Genomic DNA, 26210 nt, shown 5'->3' with positions numbered 1-26210 from the left:
TTGGACTTCGAAACAATATTGGTGTTGTCTGGTTTTACAAATCCCTAGTTTTATACAGACAAAAGATTATGTTAGCATTGAATTGTAAAAATTCTCTCATACACGTCCCTCTGAGGAAAGTTTAGCCTACTACTCGTAAATCAATCAAAACTTGAGCCTAGGAATAAAGAAGGGATACAAGACAACCCGGATAAAATACTCAAGAATTACATTGCCGACAACAAAATTCTTCAGTAAGTTTTCTTCCTCATGATGGGTCTTCGCATTTCTTTTTTCAAAGTTGATGTAGAACCTGACGAGGCAACTGTTGATTGGTATAAATCTTTCAACCTGTACAAGGAGCAAACAATAAACAATTTAGCCTTTACCCATCTTCGATGCGGAGTGGAACATCAAGGATCTATTAGTTATCTTTTCTCAAGTGCAGTCACCTCGGCATACTGATAAATAGAGCAATAACCGACACTCCAACAAATAGTGGAAAGACTGGCGCAGGTGTCAAGTCCTGCACAACACAGAAATAGAATTAAAAGAAGGAGATGGTCACTTTCATCAAAGACTAAGATAGCTTCTGAAAATGACATTTTGGTAGATGAGCGTTGTATACTTTTTTAACTCTTGTTCTATACTGGTGCCCAAATAAACTGCCCAATATATTGGAAAATTCCCCGATATATATATTAGGAAATCAGGTAACAGGTATCAATATTCTAACATTATATACACACTGAAATTCGCCACCCTTTTTTCCAAGCTTTGCCTTGACCTGGAAATACTGGTCTGACATTCCAACATAGCAGCAGTATCGTATTCACGGGTCTAATATTTTGGTAGAAATCAAGTTTTGGGCCATGTTGTATTGCTAAGCAGACTAGTGGAGCACTGGAGCATACCTGTTTGTGAGGATTTTCTTCAAGTTTGAAGCTGAGCGGGCCAACATGAACTTGGGAGTTCTTTTCCAAGTCGACCTCAATTATCTCAGAATGAAATTTGTGAGTGCTTGATGGCAGATTGTATCGTAGCTGCACAAGGTGTTTACCCTTTGGCAAATCCCGTATCTGGAAGAAGTGGGAAAGTGGCAAGGGCAAGACTGATTCAACCTTGAATGGATCACTTGCTGACTTGACTTCTATGAAGAGGTGAGATTGTAATTCCTTAATACCTTTACCTTCCACATGACCACTCAAGATAGTCATCTCTGGCAGCTCAAACACCACAAAATCGAGCCCAGCAATATCCTCAGCCCCAACCTGTAATATAGACGAGCAATAAAGAAACAGATTAGCACAGCAACTACAAATACTCTGATGACAGCTATTTGTAGTAATCTACCATTAGAAGAAACACGCAAACCACAAAAAATGGTAACAAGCACGTGAATTTTACAAAATACAACCACCAGAAGGTGAAACACATACAATGAGTACAACATGTATTCAATTTTGAAATGCTGGACATACTTTATTAATGCATTCATTTAAAATTATCAAAACCAATTTTTTTTTTTGTTTGATTGGGAATCTTCCTTGTTTTCTTAATTAATATTTATTTTATTACTACCCCCAAATAGAGAAGAATGCCCTAGTGAAATACCTTCTCAATAAATCGGATCAGTTTGGTCAGAAGAAAAAAATGCAAAAATAAAATTGATAACGTTTTGGATAGGAAAACCAAATAGTTTATTAGTAGCATACTAGCATCACTCGTGTATGTGTCCACGCAGTTTTTAAATTATATATCTGTAACCCCAGGAGTACTGTAGCCACGCCATGCGTTTCCGCTAGTATATATAAAGAAAGAATTCTCCCTTTTAGTTTTTGGCATGGTAACCTAGACTTCGACCCATAACGCCATGGTTGCAATGTACTACGTCAACCATCTAGCTATTGTCTCAAGCCCTAATTACAAGCTCTATCAGAGATTATTATCTTTTTGTCAGTTTTTCAAAAATAAATCAAAGAAAATTATCTAATTGTACTTCCTCTAGTCGTAATGAAAATCTCGGTGCATAGTTGTGGCAGAAAACAATCTTTAACTGAGCCATCCAATCTCAGGATCTTGACTGACCCTCTCTCATACAACGTTATATATGGAGGTTGATTCTTCTAAATCCTGGTGGTCACAACAAAGGATAGCATTCAACCTATATAACACTAACATGGCTAAAAATCCACCATATCTGAGTCTATTGCGAACATAGCTTCGATGACGGACGGAAGAAGCAAATGCACATCACACGTGATTAATGGATATGGTCGCAACTTGGATGCAGATTTGGAAGAGGATATGGCCCAAGCCCAGGACCCAAATATAAGAAGGGTCAGGAAAGAAACTCGAGCTCTTGAAAGGCCTATACTCCACCTTAACAAACAAATTCAGTGGCCTACTGGTCAAGCATTGGGAGGTTGCGCCCAAGGTCTTGTGACCAGTACCCACCATGAGCGGGCAAGAAGGGAACATGGAATAAAGGTTCCAACAATCCAAAAAAATAAAACAAAGACCTTGTGTCCTCATCTCTCAAAACCCTCTCTTGTCTCTACTTTATCATATCTACTAGCAGCAGTAACAGCTCCTCTAAAGTCAACCTCTTATTTTGGTTTATTTTTTCTACATCTTTCACTCTTTAAAGTTTTGATTTTCAATTTGTGATTTGAATTGGTATTTATGGTTATAGTTTCGCAATTAGGCTAATCCATGCCTTCTAACATTCCTTAATTTTTTACAAGTAATGATCTGTTTTGAATCAGTTCAGTTGATATCAAGTCTAGGTTTGTTCTGTCTCTCTTTTCATTTACAAAGGTGGTTTTGTTTTTGTATTTATTTTCATTTTTAATTTTTGGACGTACTTGGTATATTGGTGTGGGGCTGAAAGAATGTGGATATGATTAAAAGAGTTACCATTTAATTTATGTGGTTATGAATCTTGAATCATTATGATATGACTTGATTTAAATAATGTTAAAAGCACAAGTGTTAGACGATTAGTGAAACTACTTAGTTGCTGTGTCTTTGCTGTATACACATCTTAAAATTTCAATGTATGTCCATGTCAGAGAATCTATGTTCGTGTCATAGTCCTTGTCCGTGCTTAATCATTCAATAAAAAAGGATAGATGTCATGGAGTAACATGCTTTCCTGGAGCGGAAGAAATACTATCACTGATTAAAAACAAAGAAATAAATCACGGTTGGAAAGCTCACCCTAACGGTAACAAATTCTGGAGACGCGCGCTCAACTTCTGTGCTTCCCCATTCTTCTTTTGCCACTACCTTGACTAAATAGGTTGTGTCAGGTATAAGTCCCCTCAGCCGATAACTCCCAGAGGAATCAGTTCGTGTTTCCTCATAATAACCTTTTGATTCTGATCGGGCTTCCACAAAAACACCTTCCTTTGGCTGGCCAGAGAGTAGTGAAATAGTACCCATAGCACTGGAAAAAATTCACACCATATAAGGAGTTTACTTTTGAGGATTGTAGTTAAAATAGTTTTCATTGTCCTTAAAAAGGAAACAAGAAGTGAAATACGCATATGAACTACTAATACTATGGTGATTTATTGCAGCATTGAGCCAGAAGTCACAACGATCACTAACAACCTTTCCTGACTTATTGCAGTTTGGAGCCAAAATTCACATTGACCAATATGTGAAGACAATTTAAAAACAATTAGGCGCAAATCATAGACCAGTTTGTTTATTACCAATACCACTTTAGTTTTCAACCCATGCAATCTTTAAAACGTCTCCATATTTGATCATTTTTATATAATAGATATGTCATATAGCCATTACCCTAAAAAAATAAATTATAATGAAAACGGTGACATTGCTATAACCCTTCTCTTTAGCCTTGCATTTTATCTCCTATTAACAAGACGACATTAAATGCAAAGCATTAAATTTTTAGACATCAGATCTAAGTTTTTTACTTGAACACCACTCTACATATAGATATTATTGAACTAGAGAGAAGCTATACAGCAACAAACCTGTAAGCAACACGAGTAGCCTGGAAAACGACCTCTTTCGACTCACCAGAGCCAAGTTCTATCGCCTGTGCTGAAGGTGAGAATGAATATTCCTACATCATAATATAAAAATAAAACTTAGCAGAGTTTGGTATAATATCATTTGCTTAGGCGCTTAGCTTTTACAAAGTAGCTTATGGAACCCTTTCCTAAAAAATATAAGGCGTAATAACTTTGTCCACATCATCCAAAAGAAAATAAAATTCCCTTAACCGACAGGGCATGGCAATTATTTGACACGCACTGACCAACATAAATTACCGAGTAAATGGTAATTATTTTACCACTTAATAGCACCAAGCACACAATGTATTGAGTACAAAGTTCATTTTCTAGTACGCACCTTTAGCAATGGACGAAGATAGAAACTTCCAGGAAACAAACTATCGAAGAGGAAGAATCCACCAACACCACTAACTGAATTATTTCTGTAACCATCTTCACCACTTAGTGACAGTAGAACAGAAGGAAATAACTCTGAAGATTCCTCTCCAGGGTATATACGTATGGCAATTTGACTAAGCTTCTGACAAGAAAAGGAATTTGATCCAATTCGTTTTAAATGATAACCAAGCTGCAAAAAATTAAGCACAAAATTAGAACAGCATTCTTTATCTAGAGGCCCACCACAATAACTATTTAACATCACCTCATTGAAAGACAAAATGCATCAGTATCACTTTAAACAATATAAAATGGAAAGTGAAAGGCAAAAACTGAAACTAGCTAATTTACAGCACACAGCACCTAGTCACCTACAAGTGCACAAATACTGCTATCCGAAAATAGTATGTCAACTGTCAACATCATAGATAAAATCAAGGCAAGAGATGAACAGATGCATACTTCCAAGTCCCCATACTACATCAAGTCATCAACACTACTAGGACTCAGCTTAGATACTGCGTGTCCAATTTAAATATGAGGTATCCGAAACAGATGGGTTGTCAATGCAATACAAAAGGTTCGCAAGGTTTGAAAAAAGATTTGCAAACAGCCCAGTAATATATTATCAAGGAAATCAAATCATTTAGATTTCAAACCTTTAAAGCCTCAATATCGTAATCAGCATCATCATATAGAGGCCCACCAATAAAGAAACCATCTGGTCCAGTTGTCGTTTCCAGCACTAATTCACCTTTCTGCAGAGGAGCATTGCCACTATTATCTGCAGCTACAACTCTTATATCAACACCAGAAATCGGTGGAGAAACTGAACCCTTGATATACAATCCCGGTCGACCAGAAAAGGGCAGAATCTTTGCTTGACAACCATCAGTTGTAACTGAAACCTAGAAAAGAAAAGGTAGTAAATACTAAGGACAAACTTAACTCTGACAGACACGTCAGGATATAACTAAACAAATTATGTACATTGTAGTACTTACATGGCGTTGTCTAGGATAAAACAAAATTTTCTTTACTTCACCATTTCTGCAACAAGTGATAACATCAGTAACATATAAAGAGCGCAAGTACATAGAAAGTGCAGAGATAAGGACATCTCCCAAATTCATAATAAGAATTGCTATGTGATACTTCTAAGAATCTCTACACAGCAAGAAATAGATAGATATGTGCCAAGAAGATAACTAAGAGTTCAATGGATCTAACAACTCATATTAAGGTCCATACTTGCAGAAAAACCATCAACTTAAACAAGACATGTGGCAAAAAACAACAAACAGGTACGCCCCTATTCAATTACTCATTTTAAGTGAGCATTTCTATTATAAAGAAAAACAAAGCATTGTCAGAGAGGCACCCACCAAAATATATTATGCCATAAATATTCGGTGCAAGAAAAACTGAGGGATTTTGATTTTTTTTTCCTTCTGAGAGTGTGTCAGAACAATATGTTTACATAATTATGTCTTGAGATACACTAGAAGACAACAGTTCACTGAATTTTTCTGTATTCAACTCAAAACTTTCCTGGGAGGGAGGTAAGAAATCAACTAGTTAATCTTTTTCTGTATTACTGATGGTTAATAATGGTTCCAGCATCACGATAAAGGAGCACAAAATAAATTGAGAAGACGGCCAAAAACTCCCCCTATGACATTCCTTCCTTTCTCTATTTACTCCAGTTCTTTGTATATTTCCTTTTCCTCTTACTTTGCTTTACACTGCATAGTTACTTTCTAGCAATGCCCTACAAACCACTTACAGTGAGAGAGAAACTCACTTACATGATACACCAACTTCACACTGGAGGACCACACACATCCCAAGTCCTAAACACCCATTATAAAGGACTCCTTAATTAAACACCCCCCCCCCCCCCCCCGCCCCCCAAACAACGAACTACATTCCGAATGTTGATATGAAATCCCAATTGTCATCCCTATCGCTAGGCTAGCGAAAACATACTATTAGTCTACATGATCATCTTCATGTTCCACCTCCATGTTAGACTGATAATTGTCTAAACCCAGCCCCATCGTTTTCCCACTCCGGCACTCCTCGCTATTATTTTCATGTATTTCCCCAAAGAGTTTTTCAAGGCCCGTTATTCCCAAACCAGATGATATCCCCAATTTGCCTGCTAATGGCATGACCATGTATTTGATCCAATCACGCAAATCATCCGTGTTTCGGCAATTGTATATTCTTTTCACAATTGCACCCATATTGTCTTCTTTATGATTTTCATGCCGCACCCTCAGAAGATGATCATTCAGCATGCCATTGTCCTTTGATCATTCAGCATGCCCTACAACTCTTAAACTGATGAATTTACTTAAATTTCTCTTTGGATCACCATGAGGCAAAAAAAAAACACCAACATAAAATTAATGCCAAGAAAGATCAGGAATAGACTTGTGGGTAGTAATGTAGTATAAAATGATCTCCAAAGCACCTTATTTGAGGTTAAAGAGGGTTGTTGATGCGTTCAAATCTCAGGAACAAGGGCTACTTTCAAAGATGATATCTAGATGGGTTTCCCATCACTATTGAAGCCAATTATGATAGGATCAGATCTAGTGAGCCAGGGGTTCCGTGGTGGATATCTCCAAAGCATACGGCCACGGGAATTTGTCCTTCTTAGAGTACATGTTAAGAAGGATGAGTTTCGGAGAAGTGTGGAATGTGATTAAAGTGTTGAGTAGGTTCATTCGTAGAGCCACTGAATAAGGGGGTTTATCAGGTTTTAAGGTGGAGAGAGACAACAGTAGGTCAATCATTTACAGTTAGGAGCTGAAGTGAACCCTATCAGATATCTTAGAGGTTTAGCATTTCTCAAGGAGTCAAGGTATCAACATTTTTCAAAGATAACTTTTAAAGCAAGTTGGAACTCCGAAATATTTAGAAATTAACACTGATGACTGACCAATCAAATGTACCTTGAATCTCGAGGAACAAAAGTGAGTTTGTCTCCAAGATTAGCCCAGATTGAGTACTCATACACAGGGGAGCTTGTTATATCACTTCCAGTTGAGATGAGTCTAGCAGGATTAGCACTAATAAATGAACCATCAGGAGAGAATGTGTCCACAATGATGTTCTCCGGTAATTCATCTACATTTAAGGTGGCATCTACAGTAACTTTTCCTTCAAGAAGGTACTTCTCTCCTTTAAGATATAAAGGCTGTCAAAAACAGAAAAAAAGGTTATAGAGAAAAAGCAGCTAATAATTGGAAAATCAATGTTAAATGAGAAATAAAGGAACAAAACAAATAAAGATAACAAAGATTTACCATATTGTTTGTTGTATCAAACTTTATTACAGAACTGCCAAAGAAAATGCACGAATTTATAAAGTGAAGCTCGTGTTCGCCAGGAGATCCTAAACATATCCGCTGGGGCCCTTTCTGCATTTAAAGCAACATAAGATGTGTTCAATAATCAATACGACTGTTTCTACAAAAATTCAAGCAATGACATACATTTGATCACCAGCTATATTGAACAAAATTCGAGTAGATTAGTATTCAAGGAAAGAGCAAGCCACCTTAATACGTAAATTCATGACTGAAGCATCAGGTTGATCTATGTACGCATCTGTATCGTGAGTTGAAACTATATCCACCCAGTAACCCTTCTGAACAAAGACGATCCCTTTTATATCCTCAGTCCCGACATCCACATCAATAGTATTCCGCTCCCAGCACCAATTATCCTCGTTAGACATGGCTGATGAAGATTTATATTTAACCTGAGGAGGAATTAGAAAACCAAAAGATAACTTAAATTAGAAAAAAACAGAAATGAACAAATAAATAAGGAAAATACAAATATGTAGAGGCGGGACATCACTCCTGCACTTCAGGTTTCGTGCAGCATTACGCTTTTGAAAAAGAAAAATAAATAATTTCATTGTAGGAGTGAAATTAAAGCTTCCATTCTTCTAATCTTTTCCTCCAACTAAAACCATGTGATAGTTATCAGTTTATCACCCAGCTATGTGGCTACAATGTTTTTCCTGTTTTGGATATATCCATGTATAACCAGTCATAGTCATTGATCTCATCACTCGATTTCCTTGAACACTTTCTCATTCATCTTTTTCTCAAGGAAAGAAAATTTATGATAGGATTACCTCAAGTCCGTATTTCCCAGGGAAGACTTTAGGGAACATAAAGTCACTACTCTCTTCAGTCAAGCTCACAGTCTTCCTTTCTGCTTTGTTTTTACTTGACGGAATCACAAGTGAAACAGAAATGGAAGGACCGCATTTGTCCTTGCAGAGTACAGATCCAAAAATGTTGACTTGCGCCTGAGTTCAAAGCAAAATATTTATCAGTATGCAGCATAATCCCTTCAATTGGAATAATCATAATCTTACTAAACGAGTAAAGGAAGTCCAGAGGAAATTTCAAAAAATTCGTTGGTTTTGGTGTGAAGGTTTCTGAAACTTTGTACTAGCTACCATTACATAGTTTAACTGCCAAATCAGGCCACCTCTCTGATACTATCATTTAATTCGTAAAAATGAACCCATCGATACCAATTGCATAACCACAAGTCATTGATTACACAAAAAGTCAAGTTCACAGGTCGGGTCTAAAGTTTAGATTGATGCCTCACAAGCTGCGCCATGCAGTGATCTTGTGCATAGTTAAATTTTAAGTAGATATCATAAACAGAAAAGCCTTATCCAAGAGAGAGAGAGAGGGAAAAGTGAAAGGAATGATACAGAGGACATTAAACGCGCAAAAAGAAAAGATATAATAATAGGGCATTGAACGTGCAAAGAGAAAAGATATAATAATAAGGAGCTTTAGAAAATCTGGCTGGTGGGTGTTTAGATGGTTCCAAGGCGTTAGTTGCTGCGTAACGTACTTAGTGTTGATGTAACTTTTTTTGGTTACACCAATAATAAATCTTTTATCTACCAAAAGAAGAAAATCTGACTTGTAGAGAAGAAGTACCTGAGAAAATTCCACATTCAGCAATGGGCTGTTAACCTTGAGATCAATGTGGGGTGGCATAAAAAGAAGTCCAGGAGCACTTTCTGGTTTAGCAGAATAGGCGGAGACGCGGTATTCACCAGGTGGAACCTAATCCAAATATTAGAGAAAAGAAGCAACAGCTCTTAATCCTAGAATTAGCAACTTCCAAATTACATAAATTGATAAATAAGTCCATGGATAACAGCAAATGGATGAAAACATGCCAAGAAAACATTAATGTTTATATTATCAATTCGCATTATTATCACTTGTTTTAGTAGTCTTATACTTTTATCCAGATATGCTTTGGATGATAAATTATTTCTGTCATAAAATTTCCAATAAATAAAACACTCTTATATCTAGACAACCCAAACATGTCAAATTGTGATGAATCATAAGTAACCAAATATTACTTGACATGCAGATTGAGCCAATCCTATCCAGTTCTAAGCCTTTGGTGCAATTCCATAAAGTTCTCTCAAATACTTCTATTTACAGATATTTGAAACTTCAGTGAATCAGTGATTATATCAATCTCCAGAGGACAGCATTTGCCTGTTCGCCAAACCATAGTACAAAGTGTGATAAATCTGTGAAACTTCGACCCCTGAAATCGATATGCAGTCTATAGTTTGAATGCAGTGTCAGCATTTTACATTCTTTTCAAAGCACAAAAAGTGGATATTTCGACACACTAGGTTCCGCAACACTTCTGGAAATGCCCCATCTTTTGTCCCAAGAGTGTTTGTCCCACTTCAGAGTACTGACGTACCCAGCAGCCCGCACGCATCTAGACCTATGATAATGTAATCTCTTTGTTTGGTTTGGGTCAATGCAAGTGTGTAACTGTAATCCCTATACTGCACAAACATTAACTGCATAAGCAACTCTAGTTTGATATCCGAAAACATAATTAACAATGCCATATAAATGTGTTTTTAAATCCATATACCTCTTTCGATTATCGAATTGGAGATACACGTTGAATCTAATACTAACAGAAATGTACATGACAACACTGCATATAAGCCATATTAAGTAATAAAGTGCACAAAGCCGGTCTCTGTGTCCAAGGTTATGGCAGAACAGTGTTTGAAGTAGTTTGTTTTGAGAGATTTCATTACTAACCAAATGGTCTTTGTTTGTATATATAGGAGCAGGATACATAACCACCCTGACCCAAAAGTGGGCATACACAAGGAACTAAGAGCTCATTTTTTGGTGGATATGTTCTCCCCATCGTGGAGATCATATCCACCAAAAATCAGCTCGTTTTATTATATCTAACCATGTCAAAAGATGTGTTCAAGTTTAAGGATTTATCTAATGGTCCACATTTTTTTCAGTTTTGCGACACTCTTTTGATAAAGTTATACATACTCAAATGAATTCCGTGATGGGGAGAAGATATTCACCAAAAGTAAGTCTTTAATCCTTGTGTTAAGTCCACTTTTTGAGTCAAGGTGGCTACATGGGATGGTTATGCATATAGCTAAAACTTTATTGCCTAACACTTTATATCTCCTTTTCCCCTGTGACGTGGAAAATGAACCCAAGACCTTTGTCCCATCCCCCCAAGGCTTAACGAGTAGGCCACTGTATATTGTTGTTATTAATAAGTAATAACTTATTCATCTATAGAGGTGTCGCAGTTTTCCTTCCCATTTACATTTTTTAACAGCTGAATATGAAGTTTTCCTTTTTAATAGATTGATATTATATGATAGTACATCAACACCTCCAAAGTTAGCAAGACGCTGATTTTTTCGGGTCAAAGGACCAAGAACCCACATAAACGCACAAAAGAGATCCCAACAAAAACCAAAAGAACAAACCACAAAGCAAAAGGAAATTCCTAGTGAATCCCACCTACAGAAACAAGAGACTAAGAACAGTGAAAATAACAAAACAACAAAACAGGAAGAAAAGAAAAAGAAAGAATCCCATAGAAATTTTCTTTATAATGAGCATGCAAACCGTTAATAATTTGAATAGAAGAGGGATGGATATAACTAGTCTTTGTCTGCTTTGTAAGAACTCAGGGGAGGATGTGTACCACCTAGGCACCTACTTATTTTGTACCCTATAACAAGCCATGGGTCCACCATAGCATCAGGCGCGTTGGGAAGAGAAATCACAATTTCTCCACTTCCTACAAAGCTAAGTGGTAAGTGAAACACGTTCTATGAGCAATTCTACTGGTCTTATGGAAGGAAAACTATAGAAGGGTATTCGTCTATTCGAGCAAGAACAAAGGGATACCCATAGGATAATTCTCGATGGAAAAAAAGGTATTGTTTGACTGCGCCGGTAAAAGTTCAGCTCGTGTAGGTGGATGCAATTACGAGATTTTGTTCGTGAGTGGCATAGCATATTCATGTAAACTTCATGTGAAGACTGTATAGTTGGTTTGAATCATTATGCTCCCACAAACACCTTGCTAAGGGAGTAATGGGATCTTACGTACTCCCTCTCATCTTTGCATTTTTATTTGCACATCATAATAGACCAATCGAGGGAAAGAAAAAATTACTAACAGGATGGTGACAAAGGAAAAGTCACAATAACAAACACCCCCAACAAATGCCGGCATTGGAAACTGTACCTCAAAGCAGAAGATACCACTCTCATCAGTAAGTTTCACTTTAGGCCTTACGCTCTCAGGTCCATGTGTCAGCATTACCTGAAACGCCATGACAATCAAGTTCACAAGGATGATAGTAAAGCAGCTCTAATCTCTAAATTATTGAATAAGAAGTGAAAGAATACCTTTGCCTTGTATCCACCACTGATCATCCTAACTACCCCACAGATGTCATAGTAGATTGCTTTGATATCTGGAATGGAAGCCATGTTGGGCAGAACCTATCAATTGAAGTTTTAGCCAATATATTTATATTCTGTATACATGTGTAAAACTCGGAATTAAACATACGAACGTCATGTCAGGTGATAGGGGCACACATGTTAACAAACTATACAAATTCTTACAAAATGCAACAGTTCTATTAAAAGAGGAGCATATTAGAAGCTTTAAGCATAATACCAAAAGATTCGCCAAAATACTGAATTTGTAATGGTCCTTCTCAGCTACTATGGTATAACGCTTGGATGTAACCTGGAAATAAACAACATAAAAATAAATTATCTAAAAAACTAATTTTTAATCAATTGTCTTTGATTATAACTTGAACTGACATTTAAAACATGTCTAATTTTCAATCAAATGTCATTTTATAATGGACACCGTCATGCTTATATATTTTCATAAGCATCATGATAAACACCATGTCATTTTATCCAAGTTTGCAGACCACAATCACAGACATTTTGAATAAGAATACTGGTGTAAGAAACTCGATCTTGGATATGAGAATATCAGGCAATATCAAAAAGTGAAATACATAGAAATTGATGACCTTCAGCTACAATATGCAATGCTTATCTGATGCGAACCTCTTCTCAAAATCAAAATACGTATTTTCAAAACACAACTTCGTGATTTCCATGACCCATATCCAAATTGAATGGTCGTCCTACCAGCAACTTCAAGACTATAGACAATCTCAGAAAAAGACATGTCAAATAAGTCATTGTCAACTTTTGTCCGTTGTGTTTAAAGGATGGGGAGCCTGTGAATCATATTCTTCTGCTTTGTCCTTTTTCATGGCGGGTTTGGTGTCATTTTATTCTAGAGTCAAGGGTTTCTTGGGTTTGTCCGGATTCGGTGACGATGTTATTAGCCTCATGGGACTTGAGACCTAAGAAGGGAAGACGACTGTGGAGCATGTTGCCTTTTGTGATCCTGTGGGGCATTTGGTTAGAGAGGAATCAGAGACACTTTGAGGGAGCAACAACACTTATGGAGAAAGTTGTGATGGCCATCAAAGCTCTTTTATGTTTCTGGTCAAAGGTGCATATTGAGACACGAGAGAACCTTTTAAGGCATTTGTGCATATTGAGACACGATACTAAGGGACATGCCACATACTTTATGTTTTTTTCTTTTTCTTTTCTTTTCTTTTTCTATGCGTATGTACTATGTAATGGAGGATATCTCATCCTTATGTTATCTTTAGTTGTATTAATAAAATTATACTTTACCGATCAATAAAAAAAAAAAAAAAAAATCACAATTTATATGTAATGCCAACTATTGTAAGAATCTGAAAGAATAGGATCCTGATGATCTAGCAACCCTTTTTAACTAAGCTTTGTGAGCTGTTCCCAGCTAGGAAGAACGTGTACAGGCATGTGTCAAGTGCAAGCAAGGATATCAAAATTCTTTTCCTGCTCTTTCTTTTTGTAATTCATATTTGGCGCCCTACCCTTAAGTCCTTAACTAGCTTTTCGTATACTTACTTTCCCCGAGTCTAAGATTTGGTTTGCAAAGTTCCTTTAGAAGTGGCTTTTTCTGTTGGAGTGTTGCCCCACTCTAAAATTTGTAATAGCCCCACACCAACACAGGCAGAAAAAATAAAAAATAAAAATAAGTGGAAAGGGAAGGTTCCTCACAAAAAAGAGATGAACAAGAAAAAACAGGTGCTAAGACAGACCAAAACCCAACTTTTGGACATCCTTTGGGAGTGAGGGACAACTCTACCTGATCAAGTTTGTAATATCCTTGTTTATCAGTGATAAACCGTTCATGACCATCTACTAAAATCTTAACGCCTTCCACCCCCACTCCACTTTCATCAACTACACGGCCACCAACAGAAAATCCAGTGACCTGGCATATCATGAAGGAAGAGTGATGTCAGTACAAATACACTTTACAAATTTAAGCTTACTAACAGATTATTGGAAAAAGCCTAGCCCATGTCAAACGAAGAAATGGTCTCTCAAAAGAAACAAGAAACATTAGTCGAATACAAAGTCGAAATACCAAACGCTAGGAGTTGTACATAGAATTTAACAAAGCTACACTGGTTCCACGTCAGGATATTATGTACAATTAATAAAAGTAAAAAATTATATATTTTGTACAATAACACAAAAAAATTCTCAAACGATAATATAGATATCGAGGCTACAATGCTGATTACAGTATTTAATTATGTTCCAAAAGCTAGTTTTATGCCTAAGATGTTCTAAACTCATTAAGTGATTGTTTTTTTCAATTTTACTTTTGCAGAAAGTCTTGCGTCTTTGTCTTACTGAGATTATACTAGTTCGTGCATTTTCAAGATAGCGCTTGTACATAGACATTCTTACAACTCAAATCTTTAAAACAATTAACAAACTTGAACCATCTAAATTTCTAAATAATCATTCCCTTGGCTGTCCAGCGTCCTCCCTCACAAGTTTGTGTGTGTATGTCTTCTATCAGTGCCCTCAACTAGCCATAAACAGACCTTCAAGATCCAACCACCAAAATAGGGTTTGTGGCAAACAACATACATTCCTCTAAAATTACATTATCTCAACTTAAGAGCCACTGTGCTCAAGGTGACATGTCATTTTAGATGTGTGAGGTGGTTAGAAACACTAGTCGATAGAGCATTTGTTGTCAATTTTACAACATTTCATAAATGTGGATTTGTCTTTTATTGTGACAACCACACCCGATTGACATGAAAATAATATTTCAGGTCAAGAACACCCAGGTCCTGCCCAATTACATATGTTTCACAACATCACTCGAATTGAAGAGCCTCTGTTGGTTGACAAGTGAACTTAATTTGACTTGGGTTGTCTTACATAGGGGTGCAGATGGATAGCCGAATATCCGAATCCGATTCGTATTCGTATTCGAAAAATAGGATATTATCCGAAATTTTCGGATATTGGATTTGGATTCGGATTCGGATAAATTTTCACATCCGAACATATTTCGGATACGGATACGGATGCTGGTACTATCCTTCGGATAATATCCGAATCCGATTTAATTAATATAAATATATTATTATAATAAAACTATAAAATATAAATACAAATTTAATTTAGTTTAGGGTTTTTTTTTTCTCAAACCTAATCTCAACGCCGCAACCACCGCTCCTCTTCTCAAATCTCAAAGTCTCAACGCACCAACAGGCACCACCACTCCTCTTCTTCTTCCTCAAAGCACCACCACCACACAAAGGTATGTCAAATTCTCAAATCTTCTCCAATCTTCTTTCTTTTTAAAACAACATTCGTTTGTGTCTTTAATCACCCACACTTCGAAAGTTCGAATACACTCAAGTAAATGAAAACTTGGACAAAAGAATGCTCAATCCAGTCGTTTAATCCTTCATCTCTAACTGAATGTGAAGATCTAGTAGTTTGTTGATCCAAAACACGTCTCTAACTAAGTCGCTAGTTTGTTGATCCAAAACTGTGCACAGAGAAATGAACTTTGGTTTTCCTTTGCTTCAAGAAAGAGATAATAAGCTGAAATGAAGAAAAGTTTAAAACTTAACAGCTGTTCTGTTTTATTAGCTTTGTAGTTTATGAAGTTTGACAAGTTGTTGTTGTCGTTGTTTTCAGTAATGGAAAAACGAAAAAGTGGTTTGTGTAGTATGGTTGGTTTACTTGGACGTTGGAGAGGGAAATGAAGGAATGAGGGAAACTTAATTTGATACTGCATAGAATATTAGAAAAGTTGTGTCTGGTCGTCTGCATACTTATAGATGAAGATAACAAGACCAGTCATACCGATACTGCTGTAATATGTACAGTGAACAATTTTTTCTCAAGATGTTTCTAGAGGTGTTGTCTGTCAGTCTGTGTCTTTAATATTGACTCTATTTATTGTATTATGTAGGTGGAAATGGCTACCCCAACCCCATGCAGTGCTGCATCAGCTCCTTCACCTAGTGGTAGTGTGAGCCATACGCCTATCGACGAGACTACGCCTATTGATGCCGATACTGCTGCTGCTAGTATATCGTCGGATGAAGAAACAGCTCCTGCTGATCCATTGACAGGTAAACATTCAAAAGTGTGGCTAGAGTATGAAATTAAAAAATTAGGAGATGGAACCTCTAAAGCTTATTGTAAACATTGCAAAAAGAGTTTTGATCCTAGTAGTAAGTTGGGTACTATGCATTTGAGAAATCATTTGAATGCTTGCAAGATAAAGAAACTTTCTACTTCGGGTCAAAAGCTTTTGTGTAATTCATTTAGCACAAATGAAGCTCCAAAATTAGCAAGTTGGAAATATGACCCACGTACAAGTAGACTTGACTTTGCACGCATGGTTGCTAAGCATGATTACCCTTTTCTTATGGCTGAACATGAATACTTTAGAGTTTTCATAAATGGTATTTGTCCTATGTTCAAATGGGTCTCAAGAACCACTGTTCGAGAGGATGTCATGCAACTTTACAATGAGTCAAGAACTGAGTTACAAGATTTTTTTGATAAGTTGCCATCAAAAATTAGTTTTACAACTGATATGTGGACCCCTGACTATCAAAATATTGGCTATTGTTGTGTTACTTGTCATTATATCGATGATGAGTGGGTGTTGCGAAAAAAAATCATCGCTTATCTTATTATCCCTACGCCACATAGTGGTGTTGTTCTTAGTGAGGTTATCAAGGCTCAAGCATTGGCATGGAATGTTGATAGAAAGTTATTTGCCATAACCGTTGATAATGCTTTTAACAATAATACTATGGTAGTGGAGCTCAAGAATTGGCTTAAGAGGAAAGGGGTTTTATGTCTTGATAGTAGTTTGTTTCATATAAGATGTAGTGCCCATATTTTAAATCTTATTGTGCAAGATGGATTGGATGTGATTGCTCCTTTTATTGTTAAGATTCGAGAGAGTGCTAAGTATGGCAAGAATTCTCAGAGTAGGCATGAAAAGTTTTTGGATGCATTAACTCAAACAAGGTTAACTGGGAAAGGGGTTTCTATGGATGTTCCTACAAGATGGAACTCTACTTATGACATGCTCTGTAGTGCCATCCGAGTGCGTAGAGCCTTTGAGCGCTTGGCAGAGTTAGCTTCCGACTATAAGCATTTACCTTCTCTTGAAGAGTGGGAAATGGGAACTAAAATTTGTGAGTGTTTGAAAGTTTTCAATGATGCTACACTTTATTTCTCTGGCGTCCAATACCCAACTGCAAATTTGTATTTTAAATTTGTTTGTGATATTCATCATGATATTCTTGAGCGGTTAGACTCTGATTTTTATTATATCCGTGATATGGCAAAAGCTATGAAAGAAAATTTTGATAAATATTGGAGCAAATGTAATTTATTGATGAGTTTTGGTGTTATTCTTGATCCTTGCTATAAAATGGAGTTTATTGAGTATGTTTTTACTATGATTTATGGTAAGGAGTCTAAACAAGAAGAAGGATGTGAAAAATTCTTTGTTTATTGAGTATGTTTTTACTATGATTTATGTCCGATTCTTCTATGGTTGATGTCGGATCATCTTCTAGTCTGTTGAATTCATCTTCTGGTGACCAAGGGAGTTCTAAGACGGATGAAGGTTTCCAAAATTTAATGAAACAACGTTCGGAAAGTTCAAAAGTTCCGAAAACAGAGTTGGAGAAGTATCTAGAAGAAGATTTATTCCCATTTGATGCTAATGGAAAAGGTTGTGACATATTGGTTTGGTGGAAAAACAATGGTCCGAAGTTTTCTGTATTAGCAAGGATGGCACGTGACATTCTAGCGGTTCTGGTCGAAAGTGTTGCTTTGAATCGCATTTAGTTCGGTGGTAGAATAATTACCGACTCTCGTTCATCATTGGGTGTTGATTCTGTGGAGGCGTTGGTATGTTTGAAGGATTGGTTGCCTAAACTTAATGGTAATTCCTTCTCTTGAACTTTATTTAAGAATATATATATATATATATATATATATATATATAATCAAGAATTACATCATATCTAACTTTCTTTATATCTTAATTCATTTATACATTAGTACCGATTGTTGTTGGCTTGGATGCTTGACTTGTGATAGAACAACTTTTAGTCTCGACACTATGAAACAAGGTAAGAATAAGACTAGTAAGGTTAATTTATATCTTGTCTACCTTTTTAAGTAATTAGTGATACATATGTTTCTTTATGTTTTCGTGAAGCATTTAATTATTTATTTTCAAATATAATTTCTAAATGAGTTGGTTGTGATTTTACCTCTATGCAGGTGTTAATGTGTTAATTGATTGGAACCGTTTTGGATGCGAAAAGTGTTGTATGGGCAAGGGCCAGATTTCTATGTTTATGTAATAGAGATGATCTCTAGTTTGTAATAGGTTATGAATGTATTTTCTTAAGTTAGAAGTATTTTCTTAATTAAGAAGTTGAACTGTTGAAGTTTGTTTAACAGGTTGATTTTGTGAATGAAGTATGAACTGATGAACTGCTATGTTAATGTTAATTTAGACACTTTTGACAGGTGGTTTGTTTAACAGGTTGATTTTGATGAATGAGGTACTGCCTCAGTTAATTTAGACAGTTTGATGTTCATTAGAACATGATTTGGACTGTACCAGGTGATAAGGTCCATGAAATGATGAAAGCCCATAACAAAATCATGAAAGCCCATGTTTAGTGATCGGATCGGATATCGGATTCGGATATTATTTTATACATCCGTCGGATACGGATTCGGATGTAGGCATATCCGAATCCGAAACTATCCGTCTGCCCAGCCCTAGTCTTACATTCATAGGACTAACAAATTGCAAATATTCCATGACAATCACATTCAATAAATTCAGGTGCCATAATTGGGGAGCAAATGAACTCAAGTTGACATGCCTTAGCTGAATAGTTCAAGTATTAGGGACATAGTTTGAGGTAAGCCTTTGAAATCCTTTGATTATGGATTGAATATACATCCAATCTGACAGCTTTTTTAAATTTGTAATTTCAGCACAGAGAAGTAGTCATAGACACTAATTATGTTCTTGAAGGGCTTCTGGTGGAATAAGAACTGTGATAGACTGCGAAAAACTGATTCACCCAAGTCAGGTGAAGTTATTTTTTACCAGTATTTTCTTTAACTGAAGCGAGTCTACAAGATTGACTTCAGTCCTTATGCAAAGACTTACTAAGCTGTTCCAGCAACTATAATAAATTAAGTACGACTGATCCAACACCCTGATATATAAAGACACGTATGAAAAAGCACTTCATACTTCATCACATAGTTTTGGATTGCAACGTGGCTAAGAAAGTGTGAATTCTTTCTCTCCTCTCTCCACTGTCCGCTCGATACTTCTCTTGGGTTGAGAAGCCATTGGTGGGTTTATCCCCTATGAGGAAGTTGCTGAGTAAAACCATTGCTCATGCTATTACGTGGACCATTTGGCTTGAAAGAAATCAAAGGATATTTGAACATGTTTTGCAGTTTATATTGAATTTTTTGTAATTGCAAATATATCCTTTTAGGGTTGGGTATCTCATCTTCCTACTGTTAGGAATGTGAGTTTTGATTCAATTGTAACTGATTGGGAAGCTATAGTGCAGCTTTGAATAAAGTACTATAGAGTAGTGTGTACCTCTCACACTAATATTCTAATACAAGCTTGTTTTATCGACCAAAAAAATAATCAATCATACCTGAAATTTTTGAGGGACTGTAACGTGATGATGCTCAACAGAAACAGATACTGAAGGAGGCGATACATCAAAAACTTTGTTCTCGCCCTTGTAGTAAGGCAAAAGCTGATAAGATCCTGTTAGCATGTCAAGTAACAAGTGTTCACTTCAAATATGAGACTTTTTCCAGGGATAATTAACACTCCAATAAAATTCCAACCCGAAATTTCATCAAAAATACTTAGACCGAAACTAATCTTCTCTATGAAGTCTTTTTTATTTATCCAAAAAAAAAGAACCAAACTAATATCAATATAGTATCCACAGATTATGGTAACAATGAATTTTGAACCACTAGGAAAGAAATGTGTAGAGATTTGGCTTCTTACCTACCATTATCGTTTAGATGAATATAATAATATAGAGCATTAGAACAAAGTGAAAATTCTTATGCAAAAGTGAGTAAGTGTGAAGAGTCTTACATATAGAATTATACTTGTTTCTTGGCTTATGTGGCAGGAACTAGGACAAAGATGCTTACATAGAACAGCTGCTAAATAGTGTCTCTTTCAATTACTTGGAAATTGGGATCTCCTAAATGATTGTGTTTTTGCATTATTTCGTCAAAGCAATGCACGAAACTTACATATTATATATCTACTCCCATCACCATTATCCATTATTCATTGTCGTCTTCCTCATACACTTTTTAGGACTCTCACCTTCACTCGCCCACTGTAGTTAAGTAATTCATTAGTCCGCGAATAAACGGAAGGGGGAGAATCAGTGAATCAAACAATAGTACAATACCACCCTAAAATACCACCCTATTCTCACCAGTTTGGCTTACTCCTTCACTCTCTTAATCTCATTTCTTGTCTGGATGCATAAAGAAAACCCAAAAAGGTATGCATGCAGATAAACTTGGTAACCTCACTAAATAGTCCGGATATTTCACAGTACCACTGCATACTTTACACCAAAGTTACTTAAGTGAAGAAAGACAAATACACAGAGCATTAATGTGAGCTGCAAACAGAAAAAAATACTTGAAAAGGTCATGGTGGAGCTAATGATAAGCAGATAATCAAGTAAAGCAATTTTCTAGCTAGATAGATATTGCTTGTACAAGAGAGCTTGGCCTAATGAGCCTTTAATCTAAAAAAAATCTGATTGAACAGCTTAAGAATATTTGAGGAATGCAAACTGGGCCAGCTAGGCAAAAAGCAAAGCTAAGTAATATATAACTGAATGAATTGCATGAAGAGAAATGTGATCAGTGCACAAATAAAGATGACAAAATAAGACCAAAGAAAATGCAAAAAAGAAAAGATCACTGAAATTATGAGAATCTAGGCCAAAGTTCACGAGGAAACTAGTAATATTCCTTTTGAGCACTTCGTGTGTAGATGGGAAGATATTTTGACTTCAGATTGTTGTGCTTGTTTCTTATGTACTTTGTTTTTTTTCTTTTAGATTTCCATTGTAAGGATATCTCATCCTACTGTTTCTATGTTTCTTAATTTTATATCAATAATATATCTATTTACCGATCAAAAAAATTTATGAGAATCTACCACTTACTTACCACAAGGTATAGAATTAAATGTGAATTTTCCATCTGCATCTGAGATTGCATGACAGAGAGCATTTGGCCTGGGGGCGTTACCAGGATCTCGGGGGCAATTCACCTCTAAGATGTCATCCGAATACAAATACACATTGACTCCCAATATTGGATTCCCCTGTCCAAAGACAAAGTATTTTCATTAGATTTTCATTATGCAAAGCAGAAGAAGAAAGTGTGGATCCTACTCTCGTTAACTGTGCTTTCTCAAAGGGTATTTGGGCAGTTATTATTTTTCATCTTTCCACAAGGTGGTAGAGGGGATCAAGGAGGAGATTTACAATTGTTCTAATCCTTGTTTTAAGGGAGTGACTTACCATGACTTTATGTGTAACGTGGATACTCGTGTAATTCAATGAGGGTTTAATTGGGATCAGGGTACTTTTGGAAGGTCAATTAGCAATTCAGCACCTTCCTACGAGACACCTTTCTGTAAATTATCTTAACACTTACGGTATTAATGAAATGAAATGAGTTTTACTGGTCAAAAAATAGTAATAGCTTTTTCCAAGATGGGTGAATTTAGTGACTACTGCATTGCTAATGATATTTTCCAATGAGAACACCTGACAGCAAAGTTTTTCAGGCCTTGGAAGTTAAATTCCCACTCTCAGCTAGGAAGGAGGTTTTTCGTGGTCCCGAGTTTGAGGGATTTTCTTCGTTAGCCCACAGGGAACTATTCCGGTCATACATGGCAGCAGGATTGGAAGGGTATTGCATTCACCCGAGTGGAATGGTCCCCCTCAGGAGCTAGGAATGTGAAACCACCCACCCCCCACCCCGACCCCCCCAACAGCAGAAATAGAAAAGTGGTATTCTACAATCGCTCAGAATATAGACATGATATTCGTTAAATATGAAGAAGTGATTAGAACACAATTTTCAAACAAGGTTCTTTTTAAGAAAATTGCCTATTCAAAAAATTATTTTAAAGATACTTTTATAGCTTAACAGGTTTGGTTGAATTTTCCCAGAGCAATTTCTCTGAAAAAAAAACACATTCTACTGGGAGCTAAACAACTCCTAGTTCCACGGGATCATAACAACCAAATACCTGCAACGGTAAAGGAAATATTCTCATCTTCCTTAACTTTCGGCTTTCTTCATGAATTCCAGTATAAAACCTAACTCGAGAAATCTTAGTTCTAACTTCACTCGATCTCCAGTCAAAAAACAGCAATGCATCAAATCAGGGGCTTAGTTTTTCTGATTCCATTCAACACCTTATTTCTAGAAATCTCATTAGAAAGGGCACTCAATCTCCAGTTCTCCACCAAGAAAACAAGTTAGGTATTCAATTACAGTTGTCAAATCAAGAAAAAAAAAGGCTCCTTAGGACTCCCAAGTGGTTATTTCCTTGATAAATAAAAGCCAAGAAAACATCAATCAAGTAAAATGTTTGTACAAAAAAGACAATTCAGCAACAATATTTTTTTTTAAGAGATAAATCCAAAACACCCCCTACTACTACATGCAATGCAAAAATGTACCTATGTGTTTTGTTGAGATGTTTAGAATTGTCCCACATTGGATGTTTGAAGCCTTGCAATATAGTATAAAAAGTTCATGGACCTCTCCACTCATCACCAGTTGGTTTTGAGTTGGATGCAGAAGAGTTTTTAGTCCATGCAGAAAGATAATATTCAATCCTAGGAGTAAAAACAGGAAATGAGAATAAGCATTTCAATCGTAATGGATACTTTAAATTCTTTTTTTACTAAACGAGACCTTTCAGAAAGAAGAAACTGCTTCCCACAACAACACCGTCAAGATCTTTTCTTCGTAATATATCTCGTAAGGGTGTGTCTAACGCTTCTTTGGATAAACGTAATGTCACCCAAGGAAAAAAATATCGCCGATATTTCCAATATATCGCCAATATAAATCGGTATTTGAGGTACCCGATATGGATATATTGTGACATATCGGATGGATATATTGACACATTTTGTATCCAATATATCAACCGATATATACACAATATCCGATATAGCTCGTTGACTTTGACCAATCTGTGATTGATTTTTTTAATATATCGGTATATATATGCGTTATTTCCAATATTTTCCTATATATCAACATACAAAACAAAATTTTGACCATTCAATAAAAAGATATATATCCACCGATATATCGATATATCCGATATATATCAGTTTTTGGGGGTTTGATATATCGCCCGACATCGAAATATTTGGCCTTGGTTCGTCACCAACATCAGGATTTGTTCATTGATAGATCCATAAAGACAGATATTGGTATAGAAAGTAGAGCAAGGACATCAAAGTGATTTTTTACGAACATTGTAAAAATAATACCTGAGCAACAACAAACCCTTGTATATCATACCCAGGAACAAAGAAGATGTCATCAACTTTGGTATTTCCGAATCCAACTTCCACCTGCGGCAATTTTTTGTAATATGAATTACAGAAATGCAACTCTCAAAAAATGTACAATACATATTGGCTAAAAATGACAAGCATCCAACCTCCGAGGAACCTCTAGATTCAACTTCTAAATTTGAATGTGAAGCACGTAAATTATAGCTTCCTGCAAAGAGAAATAGTCAAGATTAGGACAATAACATATTCCTGAATTAACAATCAAGCAAACGTGTAGAATGATTCTCCTTTGGGTGAGATACACTTTGGATGGGAGAGTTGCCCGGTTCCCATCGCATATGGTTGTGGGGTTTGAAGAGCCATTCTTGATGTGCTTCCAGTGAAAAGCCTGGTTGGTGATAGGATCTACTATGCAGAGGACGGGGTAGATAAAGGGGTTTTGGCCTCAATGTATATTGTTTGGAGTATTCAAGGTCAAAGGAAAACCGATTTCAGATTGCATGGTCCTATCTGAATAGAAGTATAAATTAACATACCTAATTACAGGCTTGAAGCGCTCACAACTACTATGCAGAGATATGATCAGTGAGTATGGTATCCCAGCAATAAAGGCATTCTTTTCCAGTCAAGTTTTTTTTAAAAACTCTAATTTATCCTGGATGGCATCTCCTAATATCCCCAAATGTGTTCCTAACATTCATGGGCCTATCATTTGGAAGTTCAAAATTCCTTCCATTAAAAACTTCTTTAGTCCTTTTGTATTGAATTCTCCAGATATGAAAAATATAGCATAGTGTATCCGAACTACATTTCCCTCTATTAACTATCAAGAGCAAATAGTGCATAGTATGGAAATGAACAGTTGCACTCTAACCTGGAATTATGTTTGTGAACAAATAACTTCCCCCAGAGTTCGTTACTGCAGAAGAAACGATATCATTTGTAGTTGATAAAAGCTCAACTTTTACACCGGGAGGCCCTCCATCTTTCACAGAACAGCTCTCTCCACCAACTGCTCCCACAACTCTACCAGATACAGTAAACCTACAACATAGGAAACCATAAAAAGCTACAACAGACTGCAATCATTGAATTCTCCACTAAAATCTAAATCAAAGACGAGAAAACAAACCCTGTGAATCGAAAATTAATATCTTCATTCACATTGCAACCATTATGGTCAATAACAACAGGAACCTGGAATAAGAGTAGACATAACAACAAAAGCATAATCAAGGAAATGCAGCAGGACGCATAAACAAGAAACATTATTTACTTGGAAGCAAAAATTCATGATCATGAAGCACACCTTGTCAGGGTCCCATGACCATCCTTCTGGGCCTTTTACTTTGATCACAAACGAACCCTGCAGCAGAAAGGTAAAAAAACTAAATAGTAAATACTAGAATATCACCAACATTAACATTAGTACTAGTACTAGTAAGAGTAAATAATAAAGATAATACCTTGTCGTAAACTGGGATAAAGTAGTAACCATTTGGAGCACATTGAGTACTATCCTTGACCAATCCATCCACTGTCCGAAGCTCAACCTATTATTATTATTATTATTATTCCCACACATTTAATAAAAATAAATAAACAATTTTTTTTACCGTGATATGAGAATAATCCAATTTGGCATCAGAAGATTTCCTCGCCTTGATTAATGACGAACTTGCCTGACAATAATGACGTAATAATTAGTTAATGAAAATGAAATGAGTTACTAGGATAAAAGTTTTACCTCGACGAATCCGCCACAGCCTTGAATTGAATCAGCGGAAGCTGAAAAGGAGGAAGTGGAAATTAGAATTGTTAAGTAAAGTAAAATATGTATCAACGTCCCCATTTTTGTTTTAGTGAAAAGTGAGAGATCAACTAATAAATAAATAGTTGACTGGTCACGATGTTGTAGTTGAAGATCTCGATATTTCAGGAACAAACTCAAAATATATGGGCTCACTCCCCTCTTTCAAAGAATTAGGCCCCATATGCCCGATATTTCTACAGTATCTGGTTGCCGCGAAATCTCACATCTTACAGCAGAAAGTTACCGTGAGATCGCACAATCTACCGTATGAGTTGCCGCGATAACCCATATCCCACGGCAAGGAGTTGCCGCGGAACATTCTTTTGTGTTTTTTGTTTTTTTTCACTTTAAATTTTGCGTATTTAACACACACAACATATGGATATATCATTTTTTTTCATTTAAAGTTTCTTTATACACTCCAAGAACAACACCAAAACCATGACAAAAAAAATGTACAATCGAAGTATAATTTTGCTATCTCGCGGCAAATATATTT

General features: G+C 36.2%; 1 protein-coding gene and 1 long non-coding RNA gene across 2 annotated transcripts; one reads left to right on the top strand and one right to left on the bottom strand.

Annotated features, from left to right (window-relative positions):
* Positions 1-48: 48 nt before the first annotated feature.
* On the bottom strand, positions 49-25805 carry LOC147516904 (Carbohydrate-binding-like fold). Its single transcript, XM_086589390.1, has 27 exons — positions 25646-25805; positions 25515-25580; positions 25365-25451; positions 25208-25264; positions 25031-25095; positions 24773-24942; positions 24045-24106; positions 23872-23955; positions 21515-21671; positions 19948-20063; positions 14031-14159; positions 12474-12545; positions 12197-12292; positions 12033-12110; positions 9404-9532; positions 8572-8748; positions 7984-8187; positions 7730-7843; positions 7376-7620; positions 5417-5462; positions 5072-5320; positions 4372-4602; positions 3990-4081; positions 3202-3430; positions 894-1250; positions 432-505; positions 49-330 (listed from the first exon to the last, which is right to left on the bottom strand). The coding sequence occupies exons 1-27, from the start codon at positions 25748-25750 to the stop codon at positions 231-233; spliced, it is 3591 nt and encodes a 1196-aa protein (XP_086445516.1). The 5' UTR covers positions 25751-25805; the 3' UTR covers positions 49-230.
* LOC147516905 (uncharacterized) lies at positions 18099-18635 on the top strand. The gene is made up of 3 exons (XR_015211255.1): positions 18099-18182; positions 18302-18372; positions 18527-18635. It is a non-coding gene; the product is annotated as an uncharacterized LOC147516905 (long non-coding RNA).
* Positions 25806-26210: the final 405 nt, after the last annotated feature.

The sequence above is a fragment of the Coptis chinensis genome, chromosome 2 (assembly GCF_015680905.1).
Source record: "Coptis chinensis isolate HL-2020 chromosome 2, ASM1568090v1, whole genome shotgun sequence".
Lineage (NCBI taxonomy): Eukaryota > Viridiplantae > Streptophyta > Magnoliopsida > Ranunculales > Ranunculaceae > Coptis > Coptis chinensis.
Note: the sequence above shows the minus strand (reverse complement) of the source record. Positions and strands in the feature narration are given on the sequence as shown.